The sequence below is a fragment of the Centroberyx gerrardi genome, chromosome 21 (genome assembly GCF_048128805.1).
Source record: "Centroberyx gerrardi isolate f3 chromosome 21, fCenGer3.hap1.cur.20231027, whole genome shotgun sequence".
In the NCBI taxonomy this organism is placed as follows: Eukaryota; Metazoa; Chordata; class Actinopteri; order Beryciformes; family Berycidae; genus Centroberyx; species Centroberyx gerrardi.
The window spans coordinates 16,656,797-16,681,790 of record NC_136017.1 but is presented as its reverse complement, the minus strand read 5'-3'; the positions used below and the strand labels follow the sequence as shown (position 1 = coordinate 16,681,790).

Sequence of the window (24,994 nt, the reverse complement as noted above, 5' to 3'; positions counted from 1 at the left end):
ACATTTATATATTGGTCTAACCCTACACTGTTAAATGAAATGCCAATGAATACTGAATAGGCCAACTGTACTGTTATTCTACTGCGTGAAAAGACAAACATTCAGGGCCTCACGTCCCTGGCTCTCTACCGTACACGACTTTGCTTCAAAGGCATGAGAACGATGGCGATGATCCATCTTTATGTGCAGAAACTGTCTTGGGAAAAATCAGTTGCTCATTTGTGAGAACAGATGTGACCGTACGGCGGCGAGCGTAACAAAGTACTTTGGCTGTGAATGATCCCGTGAATGAAAACCCATCCTAGAGTTGAGGCAAAAAGTTTACCGTAACAGGGGGAAAAACATAACAGCGAATTCAGTCCCATCTCTACCACACTATGTCACATATACTAAGAGTCAAAGGTTTTAACAGCACGGCTTTCATTAGTACCGCCTGTGCTGTGTGTCGATAGCTGAACACAGCACAATTTCAAGTGAACTTTTTACAATGTCAAGACATCATGCCCGTCAAACTGTGATGTAAGGCACCTTTTTACAAGTGCTACTGGTCTTGGGTTTTCAATAAAACGGCTGACTAATGAGTACATATTAGCTCATTGCAAAGAGTCTAAAAACCCCCATTTTAATGACTACTGGCCAGCTGACAATTACAAAGCTTTGAGGGACAAAGCATTACGCACCAGTCATTACCAGCTACTCAGCACAGCCCGATACAAACTACCAGGCAGCATGTAGTCTGGAGTCAATCTATACACATTTAAATATGAATAAACAGCATTTTTAAGCATTTGTTTTCCCCAAAAAATTTCCAAAATAACTTCTCAGCTGAGACAAAATATAAAACATGATAATATAAAAAAAGACCTGATTGCTCTATTTTTCAAACATAGAAAGTAACAGTCATTTGGTTTCAAAGGAACCATATTTTTTTGCATAATATGAGCAGGCTCAGAGAAAGTACATGATAAAAAAACAAAAACAAATAAAAACAGCAAAGGTTTGACTTAAGAAAGATAAATAAAAATATGGAGAAAAAAAATGAAAAAAATCCCAAAACATCTTGATGCATTTGTATTATGATATTTGATGTCACAGCATCAACCATTTTCTTTAGAGTTCATTAGAAGGGAGCCATTCTCATTCCTAAAATGTGAACCCCTCGCCATTGGTAATAAGCGTTTTCTTCACGATAGGTACCTGTAACAGTAAAATCACTTTAAAATGATTTCTATCAATGTAGATAATATTCGACCAATAAATATGCCAACTGTCCAAGTTCAGTGTTCAGAAGTCCTTGAAGATCTCCAGGTCCTTTTGAGGCACGGGGGCGTCTTTCTTCCAGTCGTCCTCGGGATAGACGTCGAAGTTGGAGGTGTCGCCATCGTGGGAAACTTTAGGAACTATGGGTGGCTGTGGAGACATCACAACACAAAGTACAAGTTCAAATGCCATTCTTCAACAATACAAAGCAAATGCTTGATGTCGGGATGTGTTCAATTTGCTACCGTTTTGTGCTTTTGGGAAGAAGAAAAGGACTCATTGAATAATCATTTGCAAATGCTTAGAATGTCCTGGGACAAGAACATTCTAAGCATTTGTAAATAATTATGTAAATGATTAGTCCTTTTCTAAGTTTCTATGCTTAGAATGTTCTTGTCCCAGCACAAGTAAAGAAGTAAACTTAAGAAGGAAAGTGAACGGTAAGCCCACAAGATGCTTCTTTGCAGAACCGATGGAGTGGAAAAGCTGCTTTTTAGCATCAAATGGAGTTCCTTGGCACTTCAGTGATTACTTCATAAGATATATCCAACTTTAAGACGGTACAAAGAGTCAAATTTCCTCCTAAAATGTACACATTGCAGCTCTACACCAAGTTGAAAAAATATAAGCTACATCTACGCTTTTCCTGAAATAGAGTGACATGGTGAAAGCTATTGATTCACCTATTGTATGGCTCAATTCGTAGAGCATGGCAATAAAACTGCCAGGATTAGGGGTTTGGTTCCCACTGGGACAATTCATGCTAAAAAAAAATGTATTAAGTACAGTAAGGCTTTGGACAAAAGAATATATCAATAGGGTTCCTACACATTTTCCATTTCAGAATTCCATACTTTTTCCAAACCTATTGAAGATTATGGTTGGTATTCAATATGATGTATGCTGATAGTGGCTGGATAATATGGCTGCCAACTAGTCTAGGCCACATCTATATCTGAGGACTATTATTCCCTTACAAATATTAGGATTTAAGAAATGATAGTAGGTTTACAACTATATCAAATGGGTAGTCATATGTGCATGGGGACAGAACTCCCACACTGTAACTCCCAAACATTTCAAGACCTGGAAATGCCAAAATGAATTTCATTTAATCAATTTTCATACTTTTCTAGACTTTCCACACCTAGGAACCCCATAGTGTTTTTTGTTATTAAAATCCAGTTCAATTATTTATGTAGATAAACGGGAAGAGACAGATTAACAAGAGATTTTTAAGCCTTGAGATGAGTAAAACATGAATTGCAAATGAATGTGAAGCAGATGTAGACGGAATGTCAGAAATGCTAAAGAGCCTTTGTCCTCTGGACCCCAATAGTACGAGAGAGTAAAATAAGCATAGATGAAAAGCGAATGTTAATGAAATGGCGAATAACACCGCTCACCTTCAGTTTTCTCAGAGGAACTGCGTCCCAGTCAATCGTCTTGAACCACCGGTGCTTTTTCACATCATCCGCCCCATTCTGAAACAGAAAGCGAAATTGTATAAAAACATATAGTACAATGTAGGCGTACACTTTGGCGTCAATGGACACAATTTTTGAACTCAATTTTCTTTCATTGGAGTGACCTAACATCCTCTATATGACTTCTGACATGTGAGTGTTGTAGGTTTGCTGATATATCAGTGTTCCTGTCAGTGTTGCCTGTCAGTATTCGCTGCCTGACCACAGCATGTTTTTATTATTTTTATGTCAGATTTCTGACCAGAAAAATCATTCCGGTTTGCTGTGGGAGGATTTTACTCAACAGTCTGTTAAAACCTGCAATAAAACCCTGCCTTAAAGGGTAACTTAGGTATTTTTCAACCTGGACCCTATTTTCCCATCTTTTTGTGTCTAAGTGACTAAAGGGGACAACAATTTTTGAAATTGGTCCAGTATTGAGCGAGATCGCATCGCCGGCAGCCGTGAAACGAGCTGCAATGTAATCTGACGGGGCAAATCGCACCATTATAAGTGTCTGACAACATTATGGAAAGGACCCTACAGAGAAATGAAACGTTTTTCTTTACCTTTCGCTTGATCCGGTCTGTGTGTAACTTCCTGCAACAACTCAACTCTCGCGAGACTTGGTTACACACAGACTGGATCAAGCGAAAGGTAAAGAAAAACGTTTCATTTCTCTGTAGGGTCCTTTCCATAATGTTGTCAGACACTTATAATAACAATCTGAGCCTGTCAGTGGCAAAAACAAGCACTTTAAGTGGACGTACATTGACGGTGCGATTTGCCCCGTCAGATTACATTGCAGCTCGTTTCACGGCTGCCGGCTGAAGCGATGTCGCTCAAAACTGGACCAATTTCAAAAATTGTTTAGTCACTTTAGTCACTTAGACACAAAAAGTTGGGAAAATAGGGTCCAGGTTGAAAAATACCGAAGTTACCCTTTAAGGACCTGCTAATCCACCTAAAAGGATTTCATTAGTCTGGCTTTCAATGGAGAGTTTTAGTGTCCCATGATGGTCTGAATGCTGTTTCAGAGGCTTTTCCTCCCTGACAAGAATACAATTCTGGGGGAAACACTGAATACTACATACACATTTTATTAATAAATTTAAAGATACTGAACATTGCCAAAAATATTGACTACTGGCACCTTCAATCCAAAATTGTTCTTCAAAAACCATAGCGATCTAAACCTAGAATCTTGTAACTCTGATGCAATACCACATTTTAACATTGCATCAGCTGGACATGTGACACTAACACTGGCATTAAACCTACTTTGGAGAAATCAATTGGACTAACAAGACCAAAACAAAAACAGCATTTCCCTATTCCCTTATCTGGTTTACCTTTGATTCCCTTGAATATACAATTAATGAAACAAAGAGAAAAGTCAGTTTGGACAGAACGCTTGTGATTGCGCAGCACCGTCAGTGTTGTGTGAATTAGCAACATGACTGTGTTCTGTGGAGGAATATTGGCAGCCACAAATCAATATCATCTTATCTGGGATTATGTCGAGTTAATCACTTGGCTTAGGCTAGTATTTGTTTTATTGAGAGCGGCTCTCGTTCTCCCACTCCTTTTGAGTAATGTTAATTGAAACGCTCCAGTCCTTCAGTTTAAAATGGGAATACTTACTCCCATTGATGAGTGATGAAAATGGCAGGCTCGCAGACATGTAAAATGTACACACTTAGCAATTTTCCACTCTGTAATTCTTCCAGGCGATCGCTGGGTAGAAAAAAATGTCCCTCAAATTCCCGAGGCTGTACACAGTGAAATTAGTCAAAATGCTTTACTTCCACATTTCAGATGCTCTGCTCCGTTTAGGTGCTGCGGCGTTGCCGTTGGGGAGGTTTTAGCTTGAACCGCTTGAAAAATGTAGCAGATTTATCCGAGGTGACGGCGGTTTTTCCTAATCCCCCTGTCATAATCAGGGGGCAAACTCGATACGGGGGTGTCGAGGAGATTCATTCACTCCAGAGAAATAACATATCGCTTTACTGAGTGAGCGTCATTGCACATGAAGCAGCAGTTGGGGGCCATTGACTGGAAAAGTTGAGGTTAGTGCGGGGTCAAATTGGCTGCTAGCTTAGAGGAGGTATTGCTGCTAAGTTGCTTATTGGGCTTTCTGTTTGGAGCTATTTATGTGAGATTTGTGGTAGCTTCCTGCACAGTAAGACACAGGCCCTCTGCCAAACTCCACTTGCGCAACTGTGTTTCAGTAAAAAGTAATTTCATCCTGTTGGGAAGAGTAAGGACTTCTTCATCAGGGAGTAACAATATTTAGATTACACATCAGACGTATTACAAACATAATCATGCGCAGACGTTTTGCATCCATCCCGTTGGAAGCGTCTGACAGACTCAACAACCTCTCCTGTAACTTTCCCTCTGTATTTTACTAATTGGAAACAAATGCAGAGGTGCAGTCGCACCGTAGGCCCTTTCCTGTCCCGTCGTGGTTCTCAGACCGGTGACGTCAAACTACAAAATACGGTGAGTTGCCACGTGGAGAGGAGTGGGGGTGGGGGTGGTCGAGAACTCTTATCAACTCACCTTCATGTTGCCTAGCCGTCTGGCTCGGTCAATGACGAGAAATTTCTTGATCAGGTCTCTGGGAAGAAAAAAAAAAGAGGACAAAAGAAGTCAGTCCGTGGATCAAACACTGTATATCGCTGAAAAGTGCAGGCTTTGGAGGGGGAAAAAAATAACAGCAAAAGGTCCTCTCAGCACTGTCAAGATGACGGATGCGCTCACAGCGAGGGTAGCCCGATAGCCTGTAAAAGGGGACGAGGGCTGGCTAAGTGAGTTGTGTCCCTTTGACAATCTTTTAATTGAAGAAAGCGAGCACTTTTTTTTTTTTTTTGCAGATAGGAACTTTCTAAGACTATAAAGATGTGCATATGACGCGGGCTTGCGATGAGGGGAACGGGGATGATTCACAGGAGTCCTAAAATGGCAGAGTGTACGTTTTCGGATGAAATGCGATACCTGCTGACGAACGGAGAGCTTTCGATAAAGGTGCCATATCTCACATCCGACGAGCTGCTGACAGCCTCATAAATACACTGGCTGGATGTTGACAGTCAGCTATTTTTCATTTTTTTGTCGAAATCCTTCCTACGCTCAAAGACAGGCCCTTTGGAGTGATATTTCACGGGAAAATATGATTTTAATCAGCCTGATAGGAAAATATTTGTATTTATGCCTTTTCGTGGATTTGTTGTGTTTTAAAAGTCCATTTTGCTTCACTGTGAAAAAAGAGTCAACACTGTACACTCACAAATAAAATGCCTATATGGATTTTTTAAATATTTTGTATCCTTTATTTATAAAGGATAAGGGAAAGTTGACTGAACTTCTAGGCTATCACCGCCCCCAAATAAATCCCCAGAATTACACAATAAGCCTCCATACCATATAGTCTATGAGTTGCTAAGGAAAAGGGAGGTAATGGAGAGTGAAGACAGGAAATGGAGGGAGAGGTCGGGTCAACGCGAGGTCAACTGTCCACCGACTCCTTAACTATCGGCTAATTTTATGACTAATGCCTTACAAGTCTGTTACGACTGGGGTCATACTGGGATACATCTAAGGCCCGTCTCATTGTCTATGCTGTGCGGCAGCCGCTGCTCGAGACGGAGCACTTTGCCTGCAGTACTTCGCCTGGGCTTTCACTTCTTGATGGATGGGATGGTGTGACGTGGGACTGTGTAAGAGTGATATAAATGGTGGAAATATTAAAAATCCCTCTGTCTGCTGGCCAGAAGATAGATGGCTTAACAGTGGGAAGCTTTAGGTTCGCTGAATTATCAGGGGGAAGCAGTGTGTGTCTGGCCTCTCCTGGGCCAGTGTCAGGACTGATTGAGTGAGTGCGTAGACACTCACTCACACACACACACACACACACACACACACACACACACATACGGAGTGCGCTGAGCCTGTAATCTAGCACATTCCTGCGCCCTCCAGCTGGTTTAATGGGCGGTGTGACCGGTGGGGGGAACGAGTCCAAATCAGCTGGGTGTGTCATTACCGGCCGCAGGTCCACCTGAACCGACTCTTTAGCTCCAGGGAGCTCATTGACCCCACAGTTAAAGGGACGCCGCGGCACTTAAAGACCCCATCTACAGCCACTATGGCTCCCACAATTGTTTGAAGTATTACCCTGAAATAGTCATTTGAATGCTGGGGGGGTGGGGTTGGGTGGTGTTCAATACCCCTCAATAGGGAGCCAATAATTCCCTCGCTGGTCGCAGCTCATGAACATGTCCAACTACAGGCCATGTTTTGGTTTTCAATTAACACAAATGCTGCTAAAGATAGGGATTCAAGTACATGCAAGGACATAAAAGCCACAAAAATAAAAATACACACACACACACACACACACACACACACACACACACACACACACACACTCTTGGCATGTGTTATTTGACCCTGGCCCTCTGCCCTGAGCTTACTTTACGTAGAAATCCAGATGCCGTGGGAATTCCAGCTTTCCGGCCAGGATCTTTTGATAGATGCCAAATGGATTGTCATCAAAAAATGGCGGGTACCTGTTGAGAGAAACACAATGTCATCGCTGACATGCCCTTCTTAAGCTCTGCTCGTACTGGCATGGAGCGTAAATGCAACTCGTGCTGTGCGAGAAAACAGCATGACGCAAGGAGCCGGTAAAGCAGGTAAGAGGAATACGGGCCGCGTTAAGTGAAACGGCAGGTGAATGAACAATAGATGAGTGCTTTGAAGCATGTGGAGAGGTCATTGTTGCGATTGTGGGCCTCTGACAAGTTGGCGTTTCTGTGAGGATGCAAGCCTAACAGCCTTTGTGCGCTGCTACTTTGACCATTCGGTGTGCGTGCGTGCGCGCGTTTCTACCACCCACGGGCCTTCTGCTGCCGCTGCACTCCATTGAGCGCAGGGTTTGAGCTGAATGCTTTCCCAGTGCTCCTGTTCTCCCCTCTGCTCCGGCCTGGACAAGTCATTACCCACAAATTACATAATGGGACCGGCCCTAAATGCATTACGCATGGAGCAGACAGGCGAATAATCGCACCAGTTTGTCACACGCCGCTTGCCTTCCCAGTCAAAACCTCCAGAGTCAGGAGACTGTGGGATAGGGGCGTCTGGGGGCTGGGTGTGCACCACAGACTCCAGTGTTTTGTTTTTTTTAAATTTCCAGCGAGGATCTAAAGCTGATGCTGTCATAGCTGGGGAATCTGGGTCATTGTGGCAAAAAGGGGGGAGAACGACAAGATACAACCGTTTTCTGACAACACTCAAGCTTCAATCAATGGTGCATGCCCTGTACTCAAACGTTGGTACACAGGATTCAACCAATATGAGTTTTTGAAGGCTGATACAGATATATTTTGGACTGAAACTGCTGATATGTTCTGCCAATATTCAAAATACTTAAATTTGACCATTTTCATACAAAAAACAGCAACAAAAAACAAGTATTCAGTGTTTTCCCCCAGAATTGTATTCTTGTCAGGGAGTGAAAAGCCTCTGAAACAACATGTAAACCATGGGACATTAAAACTCTTCTCATAGACAACCAGTGTAGTATTGATCAATTCTACAATAAATATGAAGTCAAACTGCATCATATCAGAGGTGGACGACACTGATATTGGCTCCATATCGGCCTAACCCTAGTGAGGGAGGCATGTTGGCAAGGCTGTGGTTATAGTCTGGCATTTCACATGCTGCTAGTTGCTGAGATGTAATGACAATAGCAGGGGGAGATTTTGAGGAGATTCACTGAACGCAGCGAGGAGAAAGGAGAGGAAAGGAGGGAGTCCGGTGTTTTGCAGTAAGGCAGATGAGGTGAGGACCCCCAACAGTGCTTTGTGCAGAAACCTCCCACTCTGCAAGGTCTTGGTCCAATTGTTCTGGTCTTGCACTTTGGAGTGCAACTGCTGTGTTCTCATATGGCCAAACAAACCCAACTACGGGGTAAACCACTCCGGGGTTCAAAATAACTGCTCTAAACCAATTAGGTGTGACAATGCCCATGCTAATTTTCAACCCTATCAACCCTATGTTCAGACTCAATTTACTCGCATGAGTTTAATCGCTTGACTTCTTGAAACTGTGCTTCAGCATTATATTTTCATTTTATCCTGCTACATTTTAATCCTTTTGCACCAGGCTTATCAGCAGTACCACCAATGTCTTCCTTAGGGAGTCTAGCTTTTATGAACTTTTTGGTCAGATGCCATTGGTCACTGATCATTGTTACTGGCCACAAATACCCAATGGACATCTTTCCCGCTGTAAACACTAGATGGGAGGGAGAAATTTAGAGTCCTACTTGAAGTTTAGTGGCTTTCGCTTTACTGTGTCAGGCAAATTTCTGTCTCAGGTTGAAACATTTCGACTGGAGCAAACACCTCTTCGCCTCATCACCTAGAGCGAAGTTGCATCCATCTTGCATTCATCTCCTTCCACTGATTTTGCATGCATTCACACCGCCTCTAAAAGCTATTGAAAATGATACAGGAAACAGAACTACTAGTAAACTTAGGTCCCAAACCTAAACTACCCTCAACTCCGTGACTCCTCGACTTCCTGGGTGAAAGACTTCAGTAATAGGATGGGGCATTTCCTCCAGGATCTCCATCTTTAATCATCGGGCTGATGCTCCACCAAACTGAGGTGGACGAGGGCTGGCCGGGGAGGCGAGGAGAGGTGAGGAGATCAGAAAAGGGTCAATTTCATTTTAATTCAGTCAATCCGGGAAAATTGAGTCCGGGGATAGACACACAATTAAAATTCTATACTGGGATTCCTTTTGACATTAAAATACTTTTTGATGTAACTTTTTTTAATAATTAAAAATGAAACTGACCCAGAGCCAAACTCCAAGGCCACGGGGAGTTAGGTGAGGAGGTTCTAACCAAAGGCAGGTGGACTGGAACCGCAAGAAACCAGCCTGGCTTTCCTTAATGCATCTTTGCCCTAGGATTTGTTTTAATTTGCGATCATGTTGATCTGGTTAAACATCCAAGCAGATCATCATCAGGTGGAGTTAAGTCAAGTATAGGAGGCAGGTTCTCAGAGAGAGGAGTAGGAGGCAGACTTATACCACCATGTCTGTACAGCTTCACTCACACACACACACACACACACACACACACAGCCACACACACACAGGATGGTTGGTTTCCATTAAGATGAGAAAACTGCCCCTTAAGGTAGGATTATGGACAGGAAGACCCAATCTCATTCTCTTTCACTCTCTCTTTCATTCAGACACACACACACACACGCACACACACGTATGGGCTGCAGAGGTCACATCATCACCATGATGGGCCAGGACCCTTTACTGGATGTTTTTCCGACTTGTGCTTCACCGCAGAAGAGGAGGACCGGCCACCATTAACTTTTCGGAAGCAGCCGTTACATTCTTGCAGCGGGACCTTTGACTAAACAGCTATGCGACGGTAAGGAGTTTTTTTTCTCTTTTTTTTTTTAGGTGAGCCATGCGATGAAGGGAGCTCTTTGTCTAGGGGGGCCTTAGAGTGCCCCTCCTGGGACGAGTCTGGTGAAGTGCTGAGGGCGGCGCGGCGCCCGGTCTCTGCCAGGACAGCAACACTTCAAAGCACGAACGCTCAGAGAAGGTCGCATTCCTTCCACATACTCGAGGCCGCGCAACTTTTCCTAGGACTGCATTAAAAAACTGGGAGATGAGAGGGCCAAGGGGAGGTCAGGCTCACGTGCAGAGAGGGCCATACTTGACATTTCAGGACGACTGCAGAGAGTTTTCCATATTCATGTGGTTAGCCATGTGCCAATCAAGGTTATGTCAACATATGACGTTCATATTGGCCTTTTATTAAAAATTGGATACCAACGTCGTCCACCTCTGATATGATAGATATGATGCTGTTTGATTGATTACATATTTATTGTAAAATGTAACAATATTACACTGGTTGTCTATGGGAAGCCATTAACCTGAACTGATGTGACATTTGGATCAGATTCCACATATTCCAGTATGCATGAATATGTTTTATTATTATTATCATCTATTGTTGTATTATCGGATTTTCAACGGACGGTTTTAGTGTTCCATGGTCTAAATGCTGTTTCAGAGGATTTTCCACCCTGACCCTAAAATTCTGGGGGAAACGCTGCACACTTGTATGAAAATGTTCAAAGATATGAATAAAAGATACTGATCATTGGCACAAACAATTCAGCTGGACTCACAACTGGATTCTCCCTAAAACTTTTCAGTCAATTTTAAAAATCAATCACCAGCCAATTTCTCAGAATGGCAACAACACAAAGACATTATTATTATTCATCAAAGACAATGGAGAACAGTGGAATTAACCGTGGTGCCTTCTAAAGGGGATCAACGTTGTTTGTTCTCCATCTAAACCAGTGATTCCCATTCAGAGATTCATTTGTGGCGGCCTCCCGCAATATCCAGCGGGCGCACAATGAATAGATTTCCCACACTGAGACAGTAACAGTGGCGCAATTAATTGAACAGCGCTTCCCGTGTTGCATGTACAAAGTGTTTTCCGCTGTTTAATTCTCTTATCTGTCAGGCGCTGCCACCACTCTGTAAACCTCACTGAGTTCTGTCTAATCAATCAATCCTTCCAACTGATTTGATAGATTATCTTAAACAGCATTAGGTTGTGCTGATGAGAAATGGTTGAAAGCGTTTTATGTCAGGGGGATTTTTCCCATGAGAATTCAGTTTGTGACTCACCTGTGTGTGCGTGTGTGTGTGGTTATAGAACTCATGAGAAATTCTTTCTGGTGGCATTTCTTTGATCTCTCAGACTTTACAGACTTCCCAGAGACGCTACTTGGGCACAGCAGCAGATGCCAGCCTGTTACTTTCCATGCCACCGCATTTGTTGAGGTGAACTGTTTGTGGCTTTAACCCTCAAACCTAATTGCTCTTTGCTACTTCTGTACAGAGTGCTTGTCCTGTGCTGCTTTGCCACAGCCTGCTCTTGTGGAGGAGAGTGCCCCCTTGTGTTTAAAATGGGGCGGAGGCTACTAGCACTTACCCAGCCAGCATCTCGAAGATGAGGATGCCCAAGGCCCACCAGTCCACCGCTCGGCCGTGGCCTTTGCTTTGGATGACTTCGGGAGCGAGGTACTCAGGAGTGCCGCAAAGTGTCCAGGTCCTGGTGAAGAGGAGTGAAACAGAGGGAGTCTTAACATTCATCTCATGCTGATAAAGCCAAGTCCTTAATCAAAGCAGTCCTCACCTACACGCAAGGTTCATTACTATTTGCATTCATTGTGTGAGCATGTTTTAAGGCCACATCCATTTATCACATCCATCCATTTATGAGTTTTGAGGCATTGCTGATGGGGAATTTTACCAATATTGACATTTTCACTATAGTTCTGTTCTAGCCCTATAGTGCCCCATCATCACTGTTTACATAGGCTGCCCACATCACATTACGTGACTTTTAGCACTGGTGTCTGACACCAGTGCACCCATCACCCACATTCTCAGTCTGTTAGCGTGCTCAGTGGCCACTGTTGTTTGACTGGTGGTAAGTGATAGGCTCTGCTTCCCCTCCGCTTAGTCCGTATATGTCTGCACATTCTACACAATGTGTAAAAGGGGAGACTCCTGTTACACGGGGCAGACAACACCCTTAGGTAAAGTGATCCGCCCGTGCCATCCGACCTGGCTGTGTCATCCGCTGTAGTACTACAAGGATACGGGGCTTCTGTGTGGATACAGGAGTAATAGATCTCGAGCTGTTAGGTAGCACCGGCCGGGCAGCCGCGGAATGAACGAGTAATGAAGGAGAGTGGAGTCGCTCCAAATAGAAGTATCGAACAGTGAGTGAATGGTGCCTGGCAACCGAGAACAATAACAGGAAGTACTGTATAAAGCAGATTATGCCTCTCACTGTTATTTCCAAGTGACACATCCTCCTGCTTGGCAGAGCGGCTGACTGACGCACTGTGCATGTGTAACAAACACTAACCATGTTCTCTGTGAAAGCCACTCGTCCTCTGATGAAGAGCACTCGGCCTGGCGCCGGGCTTTTCATCGTCTGTCACCGATATCACCTGGGTAATGACCTCTTTCGGCCAGTTGCCATGGCGACGGTAATTTGTATGGAAATGATGGGGGCCTGTCGGAGGATGAGGAGGCTCCTGATCTCGGGGGAATAACCGTCGGGACGTTTCCAGCTAATGGACAAACGCATCGGCAACAGCGGAAATAAGACACATGCATTGTTATTCTTCAGGGCATCGTCTGTCATCATACAGGGCATCACAGTTAATGAGTTAATGATCGTGTCGGCCAGCAGGGGGCACTGTGGCAGCACGGGGAGGGCTCTACTGTGGTGACACTCCATCACGTAGCCCATAGAAGATACAGGAGTGCCGGTGGCAACGAGGCAGTTGTCTTCCTATTGCTGCATCCCATCCCAGGCAATTCCGCTGCCCTCCATTTATATAAGTGGGTCACTTGCACATCAGAGAGGTATCTACTCCCCATCTGTTTTGCTCTCCCAGTCTGGGGGAAAATGTAATCTTACTCCATTATGTTTACATGTCAGCGGGGGTCAACATTGCACTCGGCGAAACGCTTGCGAGAAACACTGCGGTACCGAGGCTGCACTGCAGATACGGAGCCGCCTCTTCTCGAGTACATCTTTTCAATTCTGCCGGGGTCGCCGGGAGGCCCGGCTCACTGTATATCTAATTCAAACTAAATGACATCAATCTGAGAAGTTTGTCCTTGAGTCACGACACAACTGGTGTCTTGGGATCGGGAGGATTCCCTCAAATTCCCCTCTAGGAGAATATGAGCTTTTCAAGGACACTGAACAAAAGCCCGTTGGCCATGCGATCAGCGACAGTATTCATATCGCACAGCAATCCACCCTTCCAAATTTACAGGAGGGGAGTAGGGTTGGGCACAGCTGGATGAGGATGAAATGAGTTTCTGTGACGGGTATTCAAGTTTTTCTGTCTTTCTTTCTTAACAGGTCTGATTTGTATCTGATCGGACGCGTGTGCATCCATACATGTACCACACACACACACACACACCACAGAGCAGGACAGCTCTTTGTCCTTGTCCAGCACAGCATTTGCTCCAAAGTGGTGTAAACTTTATGTCAACTATTTAAAAAGTGAATCAAGTCACTGGATAATTTGTCAAACTAAATTAAATATTGAGAGCAACTTTCATCCCAGAAAATGTAACAGCACTTCCACGACCGGGGAATAACAAGAGCTTGAGGGTGAAGCTAACTCTAAGTGGAGGGCAGAGTACTGCTGTGAAAGGCTTTTTACTTCTTCTTGCATTCATTTCCCAAAGGTGGGAAAACAGGGACTGGGTCCAAAATGGCCGGAGTTATTCTTTAAAGGAGAGAGGGAAAAATGTGGATACTAGATGAGACATGCAAGCATTTCACAGGCCCTGTACTGTATGTAGAAGTTAATTTCTGTATATAATGTAATTGTATCTTTTCCAAGTTTGATTCCAAGTACAAGTTAAAAACCCATATTTTACTGAAACAAGTTAAATCTAAGTATAGCCTGCTTAGCACAACCCAAGAGGAAATGTACAGTATAAGCTCTGACACATGAGCTGACAGCTGCTTTGTCATTCGCTTGCAACTAGCAATCACTCAAGCATCAAACAGCATGAGCAAAGACCAGTGTTTCCCTAACTGTCATTCAGTAGCGGCACCCCCCACTTTGCTGGGAGAAAGCAAAGACAATGAAAATTCATCCCAAAACAGGCAATTTTTCTACTACATATATATATATATATATATATATAGCATCTTTACAGTAGTTTCAGAACTGATTTTAAGATTTTATATATACTTTTGAGGCAGAGGAGCTTTTAAATCCCATATGAACAAGATCACAGCCTGGGGACAAGAGGTTCTTATTGGCTGTCTATACAAAAAACAAACATCAGGCCTCCTACACTTTGAATGGACCTGCCTGAGGAGCTCAGGCTGCTACATCTGTATCATCTGTTTTATAATCACTTCTTAAAACTCATTTTTGTAGACGTAATTTTATGTAATTACCTTTCATTAATTGTTTTTTATGTGCTTTTTATGGTTCTTGCCTTGCTTGTATATCTCTTACCTTGCTTTTACTGCTTTCGCTGTCAATTTGATCTGTTTTTAGTTATTTTCACTCCTTTATAAATCGCTTTGTAACTGTGTTTTGAAAAGGGATATTTATAATTTTTTTTATCACCTGTCGGTGAGCTTCTTAGCGAAGCCAAAGTCGGTGAGGCGGATGTGGCCCTCGCCGTCCAGCAGGATGTTCTCCGGCTTCAGGTCGCGGTAGACGATCTCTTTGGAGTGGAGGTACTCGATGGCGCATACAATCTCGGTGGTGTAGAAGAGGCCTGTGGCGTTGCTGAAGCGCCCGCGGCTGCGCAGGTAGCTGAACAGCTCACCGCCCGGCACATAGTCCATCAGCATGTACAGAAAGCGCTCGTCGTGGTGGGTCCAAAACCTGAGGGACAACAAACAGGACGCACGGGCCCCAAAAAAAACCACACGCAGCCGGTTAAATTTGAACAAGTCGCCTCTTTTTAAATATTTGTTTGGAGACCCGTGTCTACACCTGAGTGCGTGTGTATTTACTCAGCTTAGTGTGTGCGCCGCCATTATTTGTCAGCCGTATCAAAACTGCCACAGAGCGGGTGAAATGCTACAATTAGGGAATGTAAAATAAAGACTGGGATCTAGAGGTGTTTCATTAATTGCCATGTGAGACAGAACAGAACGATCATTGCAAGCCATGGTTTACTTCAAAATTTGTTATACCAATTCACAACTGTCCTACATATCCATTAGAGGGTAAAACTGTCTAAAACCGCTGTCTGACAGTTAAACATAAAAACTGATACAATGAGAGTATGTATCATTCTCATAGTCTTTTTTACCCAGTGTGGTTTGGAGCAGTAAGCAACAACTACTTCAGCTGCAAAGGCACTTTAGAGAAATAAAAGCAAGAGAGCATTGCCACTGATGAAGATGGAGGGGGCACCAGTGTTTTCCATAAGTGCGGGCGGCTGGCCAGATAGCAGATTACTGACTCTTTTCCAGCCGGTAATTTTTTGTTTTTAATGCAATGCAATTCCCCTGAATCCGACCACCGTATTGGTGTTAGGAGCCGTGTAGTCGCACATCAAACAGACCTATCTATCTCTACACTTTGTTTCTTTTTTAAATCGTGCCAGTGCAGAAGGAGCTTTTCTCCTATTGCGTCTCATCCAATCTGACAGAGCCCACTACTGTGAAAGCAAATGTGAAACTTATGATTCTATGATCCACACTGCTCACGTGTTTGTAACGGTGTGTTGGACAGCACTTTTTAGTCGTTGCCATTTTGTTTCATCTTCCGCCTGTCAAGTGCAAAATGGACAAGAAGTCCATTCCAAGCTCTTATTTGAAAGACTACAGGAATAAACGTCTCAAAAACGACTGGTGCTTGGAGAACGGTTGCATCCATTGTTGAAGTGATTTTATTCGTTTTTTCTGTTTATTCTGGATTAATGTTACCTAATTAGCGCTTGCTAGCTAGCGATGTTAACCATGCAATACCACAGCAGAATGGAGAGACCCATCAACCAAGCTGCTCACAGTGTGATCACACAGATGTATAAAATTCCCCAACACTAATGAGGTGAACATGTGTGCGACGCCCTTACTTGCCAATCTGACTCGAGTTGACATGCAATGCTGCCAACTGGCTAGGACAATTAAATAAACAATAACCAATGACAGGTCACGGTATATTGAAATGAAATCACAGTTAAGGTGCGTCAGTCAGTTTAGTTGTTACATATTGTGTTCCAATTATCAGTATAGGTTACATTTGTAACTCCAGTTGTCTGATATGAAAGCCCATGTAGGACTTCAAACTTGGCTGTTATACACGAAATACTCACACATGCAAACTACTAAATACTCATAAATTTATGAAACACTTGAATATGTATGTGTAAAATACTTCCATATATACAGTATACATGCAAGTATAAACGGAAGGCTGAATGACGTTTGCTGTCATCATGGGGAAGAGCGATTGCATCACAGCCTTCTTGGGTCTCCCACAACAATCAATTTGAATGCAGCCGCCGACACCTCCGCATTCAAATGCTGAATATGCAAAAAAATGCAATGTTTTGACCTTGGACGCTGGCAAGACGCAGTGGCATGCAAACCACGCCAACACCTAGCAATTTTTTACACGCTCCATTAGTTCAAGACTTCATTCTGAGCAGTCCAGGATAATTCTGTGCCACGACATGTGAAAGATCGGTAATGGGTGGCGAGACACTCATCTTTAGCAAGGTTACGGTTGAATCGATCATTCCGGGAAACCCAAGAAGGTTGCAATGTGATGCAATCGCTCTTCACAAGTGCACAAGTGTTTGTAGAAGTGTTTCATAAATGTGAAAGTAATACTCTGCTTCTCATAGTCTGAGGTAGACTGTGTCATTCTACCTAAGGCTGCAACTAACGATTATTTTCATTATTGTTTACCCTATCGATTAATTTTTTGATTAATCGATTAATCATTTAGCCCAAGTGATGTCTTAAAATTGCTCACTTACTCTAACCAGCAGCCAAAAAACCCCTAAAATATTCCTTTTTATAATGATATGAAATGGAGAAAAGCAGCAAATCTTAGGATTTGTGAAGCTGTAACCAGCAAATTTTTGGTATTTTTACTTGATAAATGACTAAAACGATCGATTATCAAAATTTTAAATCGACACATTTTCTGACAATCAACTAATTGATTACTTGACAAATCGTTTCAGCACTACATTTACTGTTTGTTTTCTACCTCCATCTGTAAATATCTGATCATGAAAACAGCTATTGATGCAAATTTACATGAATAGAAAGATTTCTATATATGTTTTCTCCATCTGTAAATTAGATATGGTGAATACCTAACAACATTTAATAATGTGGAGAGTCAGTTTACATTTTGCACATCCTGTATATATGCTGTATATACAGTATGCTGCAAATTGTAGATCAGTAAACTGCAAACCTCTGCTAACTTGTAAATCTGTCAACAAACATGCTGTATTTATTTTTTGATGCATTATTCTCTGTTTTTGTTGTGATTACCTGTAGCATTATGTCCAGTACTCTATTTGTTCTATTCTTATCTATGTCCTATTTTTGGCTGTTGCAATGACCCACTGTCCCCCCGGTTATCAGTAAAGTTTCTTCTAACCTAATCAGATAATCTGGCAGGTACAGTAAATCGTGCCGTTTTTTAGATGAACTCTGTATTTTGAATGGAATCAAGGTGTCAGGAGCACAAGAAGACACTAAAACAAAGCTTGTTCATTCAAGTTTCACCCAGGGGAGTATGACCCCCCCCCCCCCACCCCCACCCCCACACACACACACACACCCCCGAGTTGTCTACTTCTTCAAGGTGCTTGTGGGAAACACCGGGGGAGGGGGGACTCACAATCGGATGAGGAAGGGGTGGTTGACCTCTGTCAGCACCTCCTTCTCGTTGTGGACGTGCTGCTCCTGCTTCAGTCGGATCACGTCGGGGATCTTCATCTGCTTGAGGGCGTAGAAGGCCCTGCTCTTCTTGTCCTTGACCAGGAAGACTCGGCCAAAGGTCCCCGTGCCTGAGGAGGTGGGAGACGGGCGAGGAAGTGATGATTAGCCGTCATGATAGGCATCCACAGTAGACAGGATAAACACAAGCTGCCACATTTCTATTTTTTTCTGTTTAACCAGAGACCCAGTGTCAGAACACCACACAGCACTCACAAGCTATATGCACTTTCATCATTATCATTATTATTTTAGCAGTGTGTGCTCCGTCTCTCCACTCTGCTGTGGTTATTGCTTGACTGATGATTTTGATCTCACCCTCGGTCTAACCATTTCCACCTGTAATTCAGTGTATATATTTATCCATTGCTATTTAAGAATGTCACATTATAAATCAAAGCAGCCTGTCAGGCATGAGTAATGCATCTCCATCTGTTAATCTTACATATTGTACATATACATTAAATGAAGCCATTCTTACATACTTGCAAGTAAGCGAGTCGTGTACTTTGAAGCTCACATGTTCTTATTTTTGGCCTGTTCTAATTGCAAAGCCTTATATCCACAGTGCCTTACCTTATATTGAAAATCAACTGAACATTGTAACTCTCCCCCGTAACAGCTTATTATACATCGGTGTAGTTTTTGCCCTTGCTTTTGCAAATACTTCGCTCTTTTGTTCAAACTTGTGCTGCTTTCCACAGAGATCTCCTGCCCCTCGGTGGAGTTGAGCTATCAAAAGTTCATCCATCCATCCTCAACCTGCGCGGAGCCAATAAAATGTACTGTTCTGTCTCATCTGAACCTCTGCTGTGACCCCTGCTCTTTAAAAACTAGGAGCTTGTCTTAACTTTGTATAGCCTGGTCTCTCAGTGCTCGATTCCCTTAGACTGTTTCCTCTCCTCAGCCAAAAAATATGTCCAATGTACAGTATATCTATATTATATTTTGTCTCAGGCTATTTGTGAAACAATCCTCACAGATTTTACTAGCATTTCAGTTCATGTTTTTACTAGTCACAAATATCATTTTTTGTTACCAAAAGTGTTTTTAACTAGACAAGCCGGTCTTACAAGAATACGTTCATACATTGCTGAAAGTCTTGTTTGTGACTACTTTCTGCCTAACTTGCCCAAAGCCACACATCTAGACCACATAGGCCATGTCAATGAACATGCTGTGTTGCCTCCATGTAAAGATAGTATTGCTTGTAGCCATTATTATTCTGTTGTACCCATGGATTGAAGTTATTGGATTGAAGCACACTGGATCAAAGGTGGGTACACCTCAGAACATTTGACTATAATCAAATTACATTAAAGCTCTCCGGGAACAAATGGTGGAATCATATGTGAACTGTCTATGAAGATGGGATTGCATTTATTATGCAACTTAAATGCAAGTTTTGCTAATGAAAGAAATCAGTTAATTTGTATTATCATTGGGGATATTCAGGGTTGGTTTGGTGTCACAGCAACACGTTTATTTGAGTGTGCAAATAGTTGCACAAAAGCCAGGTGTTTCTTTTCTATGGGCTGTCTATGGGAAAAAGTCTTTTAGGGACCCAGGGCGTCACGTGACTTGCAGTTCCGACTCGAAACGAAATGGTCGTCTTTTACAACTCTTTCATAGGAGGCAACAGAAACGACGATGGGATGTATTTGATGCAGTGTTTGCAGCTGCTGTGAGCACTACCACAGTGACTCCTTCACTACGGATGAGGGAAAGGAGCCGATGAAGAGTGTGCTGGAGTCGGTTGGTGAAGCAAAGCGAAGGCAAACCTCAGAGCGAGTCGTGACATTTCTACCCCATGGGCGGGACTTTTTTAACAAATAGTGAACACGGATTGCATTTCCACCTGGCTGAGATCCGATCACATCCGGAGGCGCTCTGGCACACCCGATCGCATTCCGATTGTAATGCCTGCTGTGCGCATTTACACCTTAACATGCGTTTTTCCTTAGCCAGATAAGACATCCAGATACAGATCGGATTTTAATACCAGGTGGAAATGGGGTTTAAATGAAATGTCAATAAAAACGCAGCCAAAATATTGCTTCCTTAGACATATACACATACAACTAAAAAAACAACTTCAAGTCCACCATTATTTGAATAGACTGAACAGGGGAAAAAAAAATAAATTCATACACAGCAACTCCCACGCCGGCCTAAGTAACCTGCCAACCTGTAGAAAATACTGTTATCATCTGGTTTACATGCGCTTGGAAAGAAAAAATCCATAAAATTGAGAATGAAAGCTATGGTTTAATTTTATATAGCCTTCAGCTAGAGTGACTACAATTTCTGTGGCCTCGCCCTCCTCTGGCATCCATGGTTACCTCCGCCAAGGAGGTTATGTTTTCGGTGCCGTTTGTTTGTTTGTTTGTCTGTTAGCAGGATTACGGAAAAACTACCGGCCCGATTTTCATGAAACTTCGTGGAAGGGTGTAGCATGGGCCAAGGAAGAACCCATTAAATTTTGGAGCGGATCCGGATCCAACTCACGAACAAGCAATAATAGCACGAACCTTGGTGGAGGTCTGCGCTCTCCGAGTGCCCTTCTAGTTCTTGTTGCTTTCTTTCCTAGGGAAGAGTTTGTCATTTCATTCCTCTGTCATGTTGCGTTATAAGCAATAGGGAAGAGAATAAAAGGCTGATGACAACATGTGACAGAACAGCCAGTCTGAGTCAGATGCAAAACTCTGATGGCGCAACTTCCTAATGAAATTTTGTCCGTCTTGTTGCTTGGCTTTACCTGCAAAGATCCTTTGTTTCAGCCCTGTGAGTGTCGTCATGGCAACACAGGGATGGCAGTAAATTGTTGCTGTCGAGTGAAAACCTCGCATCTCCAAAATGTCAACTTTTCAGGAACTAAGAAAACCTGCCTTGATTACTGTGCATTTTTCAGATCATCAAACGCTTTTGGATGTCTGCGAGTTTCATCAAGTTACATTCAAGCCCTTTTAAGGCCTTTTAATGCCAGTTAGAATGAAATATGAGGCCAATTTTGCAACTGGAATAAACAAGAAAATGAAATCAACTCTAGACCTATGAGAGTATAGGTCTGCTTAACAGGGCTGATTTCCCGCTGGTAAAGCAGTGCACCAAGAAAACCAAGTTTTTAAGACCTCTGAAACTGAAGGTAAGGCTTAAACTACTATATTTAACTGTATTCAAGACCTTCTCAAGCACTGAATTTAGATAACATAACATATGAATTCAGCACCTGCAGACACCCTGGTTTCATAAGCCAGAGGGCTGTAGAGTTTTTTCAATCCATGAAGCTTAAATTGAAGATAACATATGGCAATCACCAAAACTGGAGTTACGAGGCTTTCGCGTGACAGCAGTAAAACACGAGTGGAAGCGGCCTTTGTTTTAGATGATGAGATAGGAAGAGCTGTCAGGTATCTGCCCCCTGACTGCCTGACAGCATGAGAAGCTGCTGAACCGGTGTAATGTTTCACCCGGGACAAACAGTCCCTCCGCCGCACAAGGCTTGCTTTGTGCAAATTTCTCAACACGTGTGAGGCATGTATGGGGTATTCAGGTAAGAGGTGACATCATCACCGCCAACATACAGGTAACCTACACTCAACCTACAGTCAGTCAGAAGTCTTGTAGCAGATTCAGAGGCTGCAAAGGCAACAGTGAGATTGAGCCCAGAAATGGCCGGTTGATTTCACAAGGTAATGTGACAAACAGTTCGCTCTGCAGAAACTGGGTCAGCGCGACTCTTTTCTTCTTCCACCTGCTCTGTTTTTGGGGCTGAGAAAAAAAACACACACACTGACTGCACTTCATGTGATTCTTGAAATTCCTGTTTTACTGGCAGGATGCAACTCTTTTAAGTAACAGATTGACAATAGCCAGATGCACAAATCCCTCAAAGTATGTAAAAGCTGCAGATATTGCGAATGAATATGCTTCCTGGCAACAACTGCAATTTCGATTTGTTCTGATAGGATTGCGGTAGGGTCAGTGTGGCACTATGCAGTTGTCCTACAGTGGTATTTTCCTCTGGTCATATAGGCTACCACAGCATGTGATAGTAGCGAATAAATCTAATGGCGCAAGAGAGTTGCCTCATGATTTCAATGACAATTAAACAACAGCGGGCAGATAAAGAGCTTTAGCTGATTTGTTTTAGGCAGCAAATCCCTCTCATCAGACAAAATGGCTTGGCAAATTGGATTTTTATGCGGGGCTCATAAGCTTCGAGCTTTCTCCCAACAGCATGGGATGAATACCATTCCCTGCTGCACACCTCCCTGACAGACATTAAGCTCGGGCCTTGTTGCCTGCATGTAGCCTAATGCATATTATTGTGCTAGATGTCGTCCACAAAGTACGCAGCATGCTAACATAAATCAGAATACATGTTGAATCATTCTACAAAAAAGACCCTATTAAGATGGTATACTCAAGACAGGCCTTATCATCTCTCATTGGTTTCTGATATCAATTCCTTCAACGTCTGGCCTATTATGATCAGACAGCCTAAACGCAACACACAGACAGGCCAATATACAAGTGATTCATGTTGACTGCAATAAAAGCATTGTTCTTTTGATGTGGAGGACTGAGGTGAAGACCGGGTAGACGGGTTTAGGGGTAAGCTTATAAACTATTAATTGGAGCGTTGAGGCTCATTTTCGGCCGAGTCTCCGAAATTCCCTTAGGACAGCTACCATGCAACTGAGATCCATGGGACAGACCTGGACATGGACATGAGGAGTTTTAAAACCACTCGACCACACTGAATAGAAAGAACTTCTCTTCCAATGAGAGCTGCATTGCTCTTGAAAGCGGTAATCCTTGGTCCAGTTGACGAGGCGTCATGTGGCCATCAAAGTTTACCCAGTGCCTGATTAAACTGGATATCTATTTATATTCTTTCATAGGCACTTAGGTCACTGGCTGAACTATAGGATAAGGAGTGAAGCATACCAATGTCACTGCAGTTGAGTTATGAAAGAGTGAAGACATATGGAAAACTTCCATATGAAATAGAGTCTCAAGCCTTTGCTATCTGATAGGATATTGACAAGCTATTACACAGGTCTACATAATAATATAAGCTGTTGGTAGAGACTGAACTGCGCACAAAATAGTGAGGGAGAACACTGTTTTGACATGAGTAATTTCTTGCCTAACCCCATGATGTAGGTATGACTCAAACTTTTGTCAACTGGGTAATTAGAATTGTTGACTAACTTCGTTTAAGGGCTTGTCGTTGCCAAGCACGGAAAGGACTAGCCTTATGTGTTACATTTTCTTGTAATGAGTGTACATAATGCCAAACCTCACTTAAAAGTCTTTCAATTTAATGCTGCCTTGCTTACTGGCAAATGTACACAACTCTTCCAACAAAACTTAGGACCTTTTTCAAATGGTTAGGGTTTTCTGGTAAATTTTCATATGGATAATCCATCAAGCAGCACTTAGTTTCAATAAAATCTCAACTTTTAGAATTGGTTCACACTGCTTACCATCAGCCTCCATGGTGCATTTTGGTGGGAGAAGACTGTGGGAATATCAGGCGAAACAGTTATACACGTTGAAATTTTATTGAGATAACGGCTGCTTGCTGGATTGAATGTATGCCGAACTGAAAAGTGAATCCTAATGATTGGGAATAGGCCTTAAATTGTATGAGGTGTGGAAGGCAATATCAAATATTATCATGCCCTATTTTTGAAAGGATTTTGGCTTGACATTCAGTCCCATCAGTCCAGAGAGAACAGAACATATTGGGGCTAGAAAAGGCATTCAATTCAAGCTGTGTATGTGTCAATTTATATATTTACCTTGGGGACCATGCTGCATTAGCGCTTTATGTAGTAGTAGTAGTAGTAGTAGTAGTAGTAGTAGTAGTAGTAGGGCAGTTCAAATATACATGTTCCTTGCAACTCACCCACTGTGGCAATGGTCTCCAGGTCATCCAGGGAATATATCCGGTTATTTGGTGATGCTTCTCCAGCTGACATCACAGAATTGCTGGCGTTGCTTTTACTTTCTTTGAGGGAGTTGGTCTCATTGTTGACTCCAACCTTTGCTTTGGAGGAGGCCATTTCTTCTTCTTTGCGAGACTAGCTGACTATTTGGGGTTGTGATTATCCAACAGGACGCCTACAGATATCATTGGTTTGCAACACATGCATTTTTGGACGCAGAGAGAGTAAGCTAACGGTAGTTCATCTTCTTTGTCTAGCTTTGGCAGCGCAAGAGTTGTTTTCGGACCGTGGTGGCTGAGGCGTTACACATTGTCAATACTGACCAGCAAAAGCAGCTAACGTTTACTATAACAAGTGCACTTATTTAACTAACACACAATAATTCAGCTTCCGACATTAGTGAAACAAAGAGGCTAAACCAATGCTTGTTGGTGGCAGGTGCACTGCACTGGCATGTAGCGTTAGCTAGCTCGGTTAGCAGCTAACCATCCATGGTTAGCTAATAGGAGACACACAGCACCATTGGAGTTATGAAAGGATAGCGACATACGAACAGCTCCTAAAAAAAAGGCTGGTTAGTCCGAAATGAAAGGCAATTTCAACACCTCGCTAACTCGATGAGTCCCATCCCTTTTCTGACTCAAGCTGGCACCTTTTCCCCATTCCTTCCTTAGCTGCCGCAACAAGCCTCACC

General features: G+C 42.9%; 2 protein-coding genes across 2 annotated transcripts in view; one reads left to right on the top strand and one right to left on the bottom strand.

Moving 5' to 3' along the window:
- LOC139913931 (ankyrin repeat domain-containing protein SOWAHC-like) overlaps positions 1-24,994 on the top strand; it is a 469,713-nt gene that overhangs the window by 121,503 nt on the left and 323,216 nt on the right. The window lies entirely within an intron of this gene.
- prkx (protein kinase X-linked) lies at positions 610-24,994 on the bottom strand. The gene is made up of 8 exons (XM_071902099.2): positions 24,261-24,994; positions 18,243-18,411; positions 14,988-15,251; positions 11,792-11,911; positions 7,205-7,300; positions 5,292-5,349; positions 2,667-2,744; positions 610-1,410 (listed from the first exon to the last, which is right to left on the bottom strand). The coding sequence occupies exons 1-8, from the start codon at positions 24,415-24,417 to the stop codon at positions 1,285-1,287; spliced, it is 1,068 nt and encodes a 355-aa protein (XP_071758200.1). The 5' UTR covers positions 24,418-24,994; the 3' UTR covers positions 610-1,284.

Excerpts from the sequence above, each read along its gene's own strand:
- prkx (XM_071902099.2), bottom strand. The coding sequence starts at position 24,417 with ATGGCCTCCTCCAAAGCAAAGGTTGGAGTCAACAATGAGACCAACTCC. Across the intron at positions 11,912-14,987 it reads GCTAAGAAGCTCACCGACAG|GACCTGGACACTTTGCGGCA; the intron begins GTGATAAAAAAA and ends CCTCTTCACCAG. Across the intron at positions 5,350-7,204 it reads CATCTGGATTTCTACGTAAA|AGACCTGATCAAGAAATTTC; the intron begins GTAAGCTCAGGG and ends TTTTCTTCCCAG.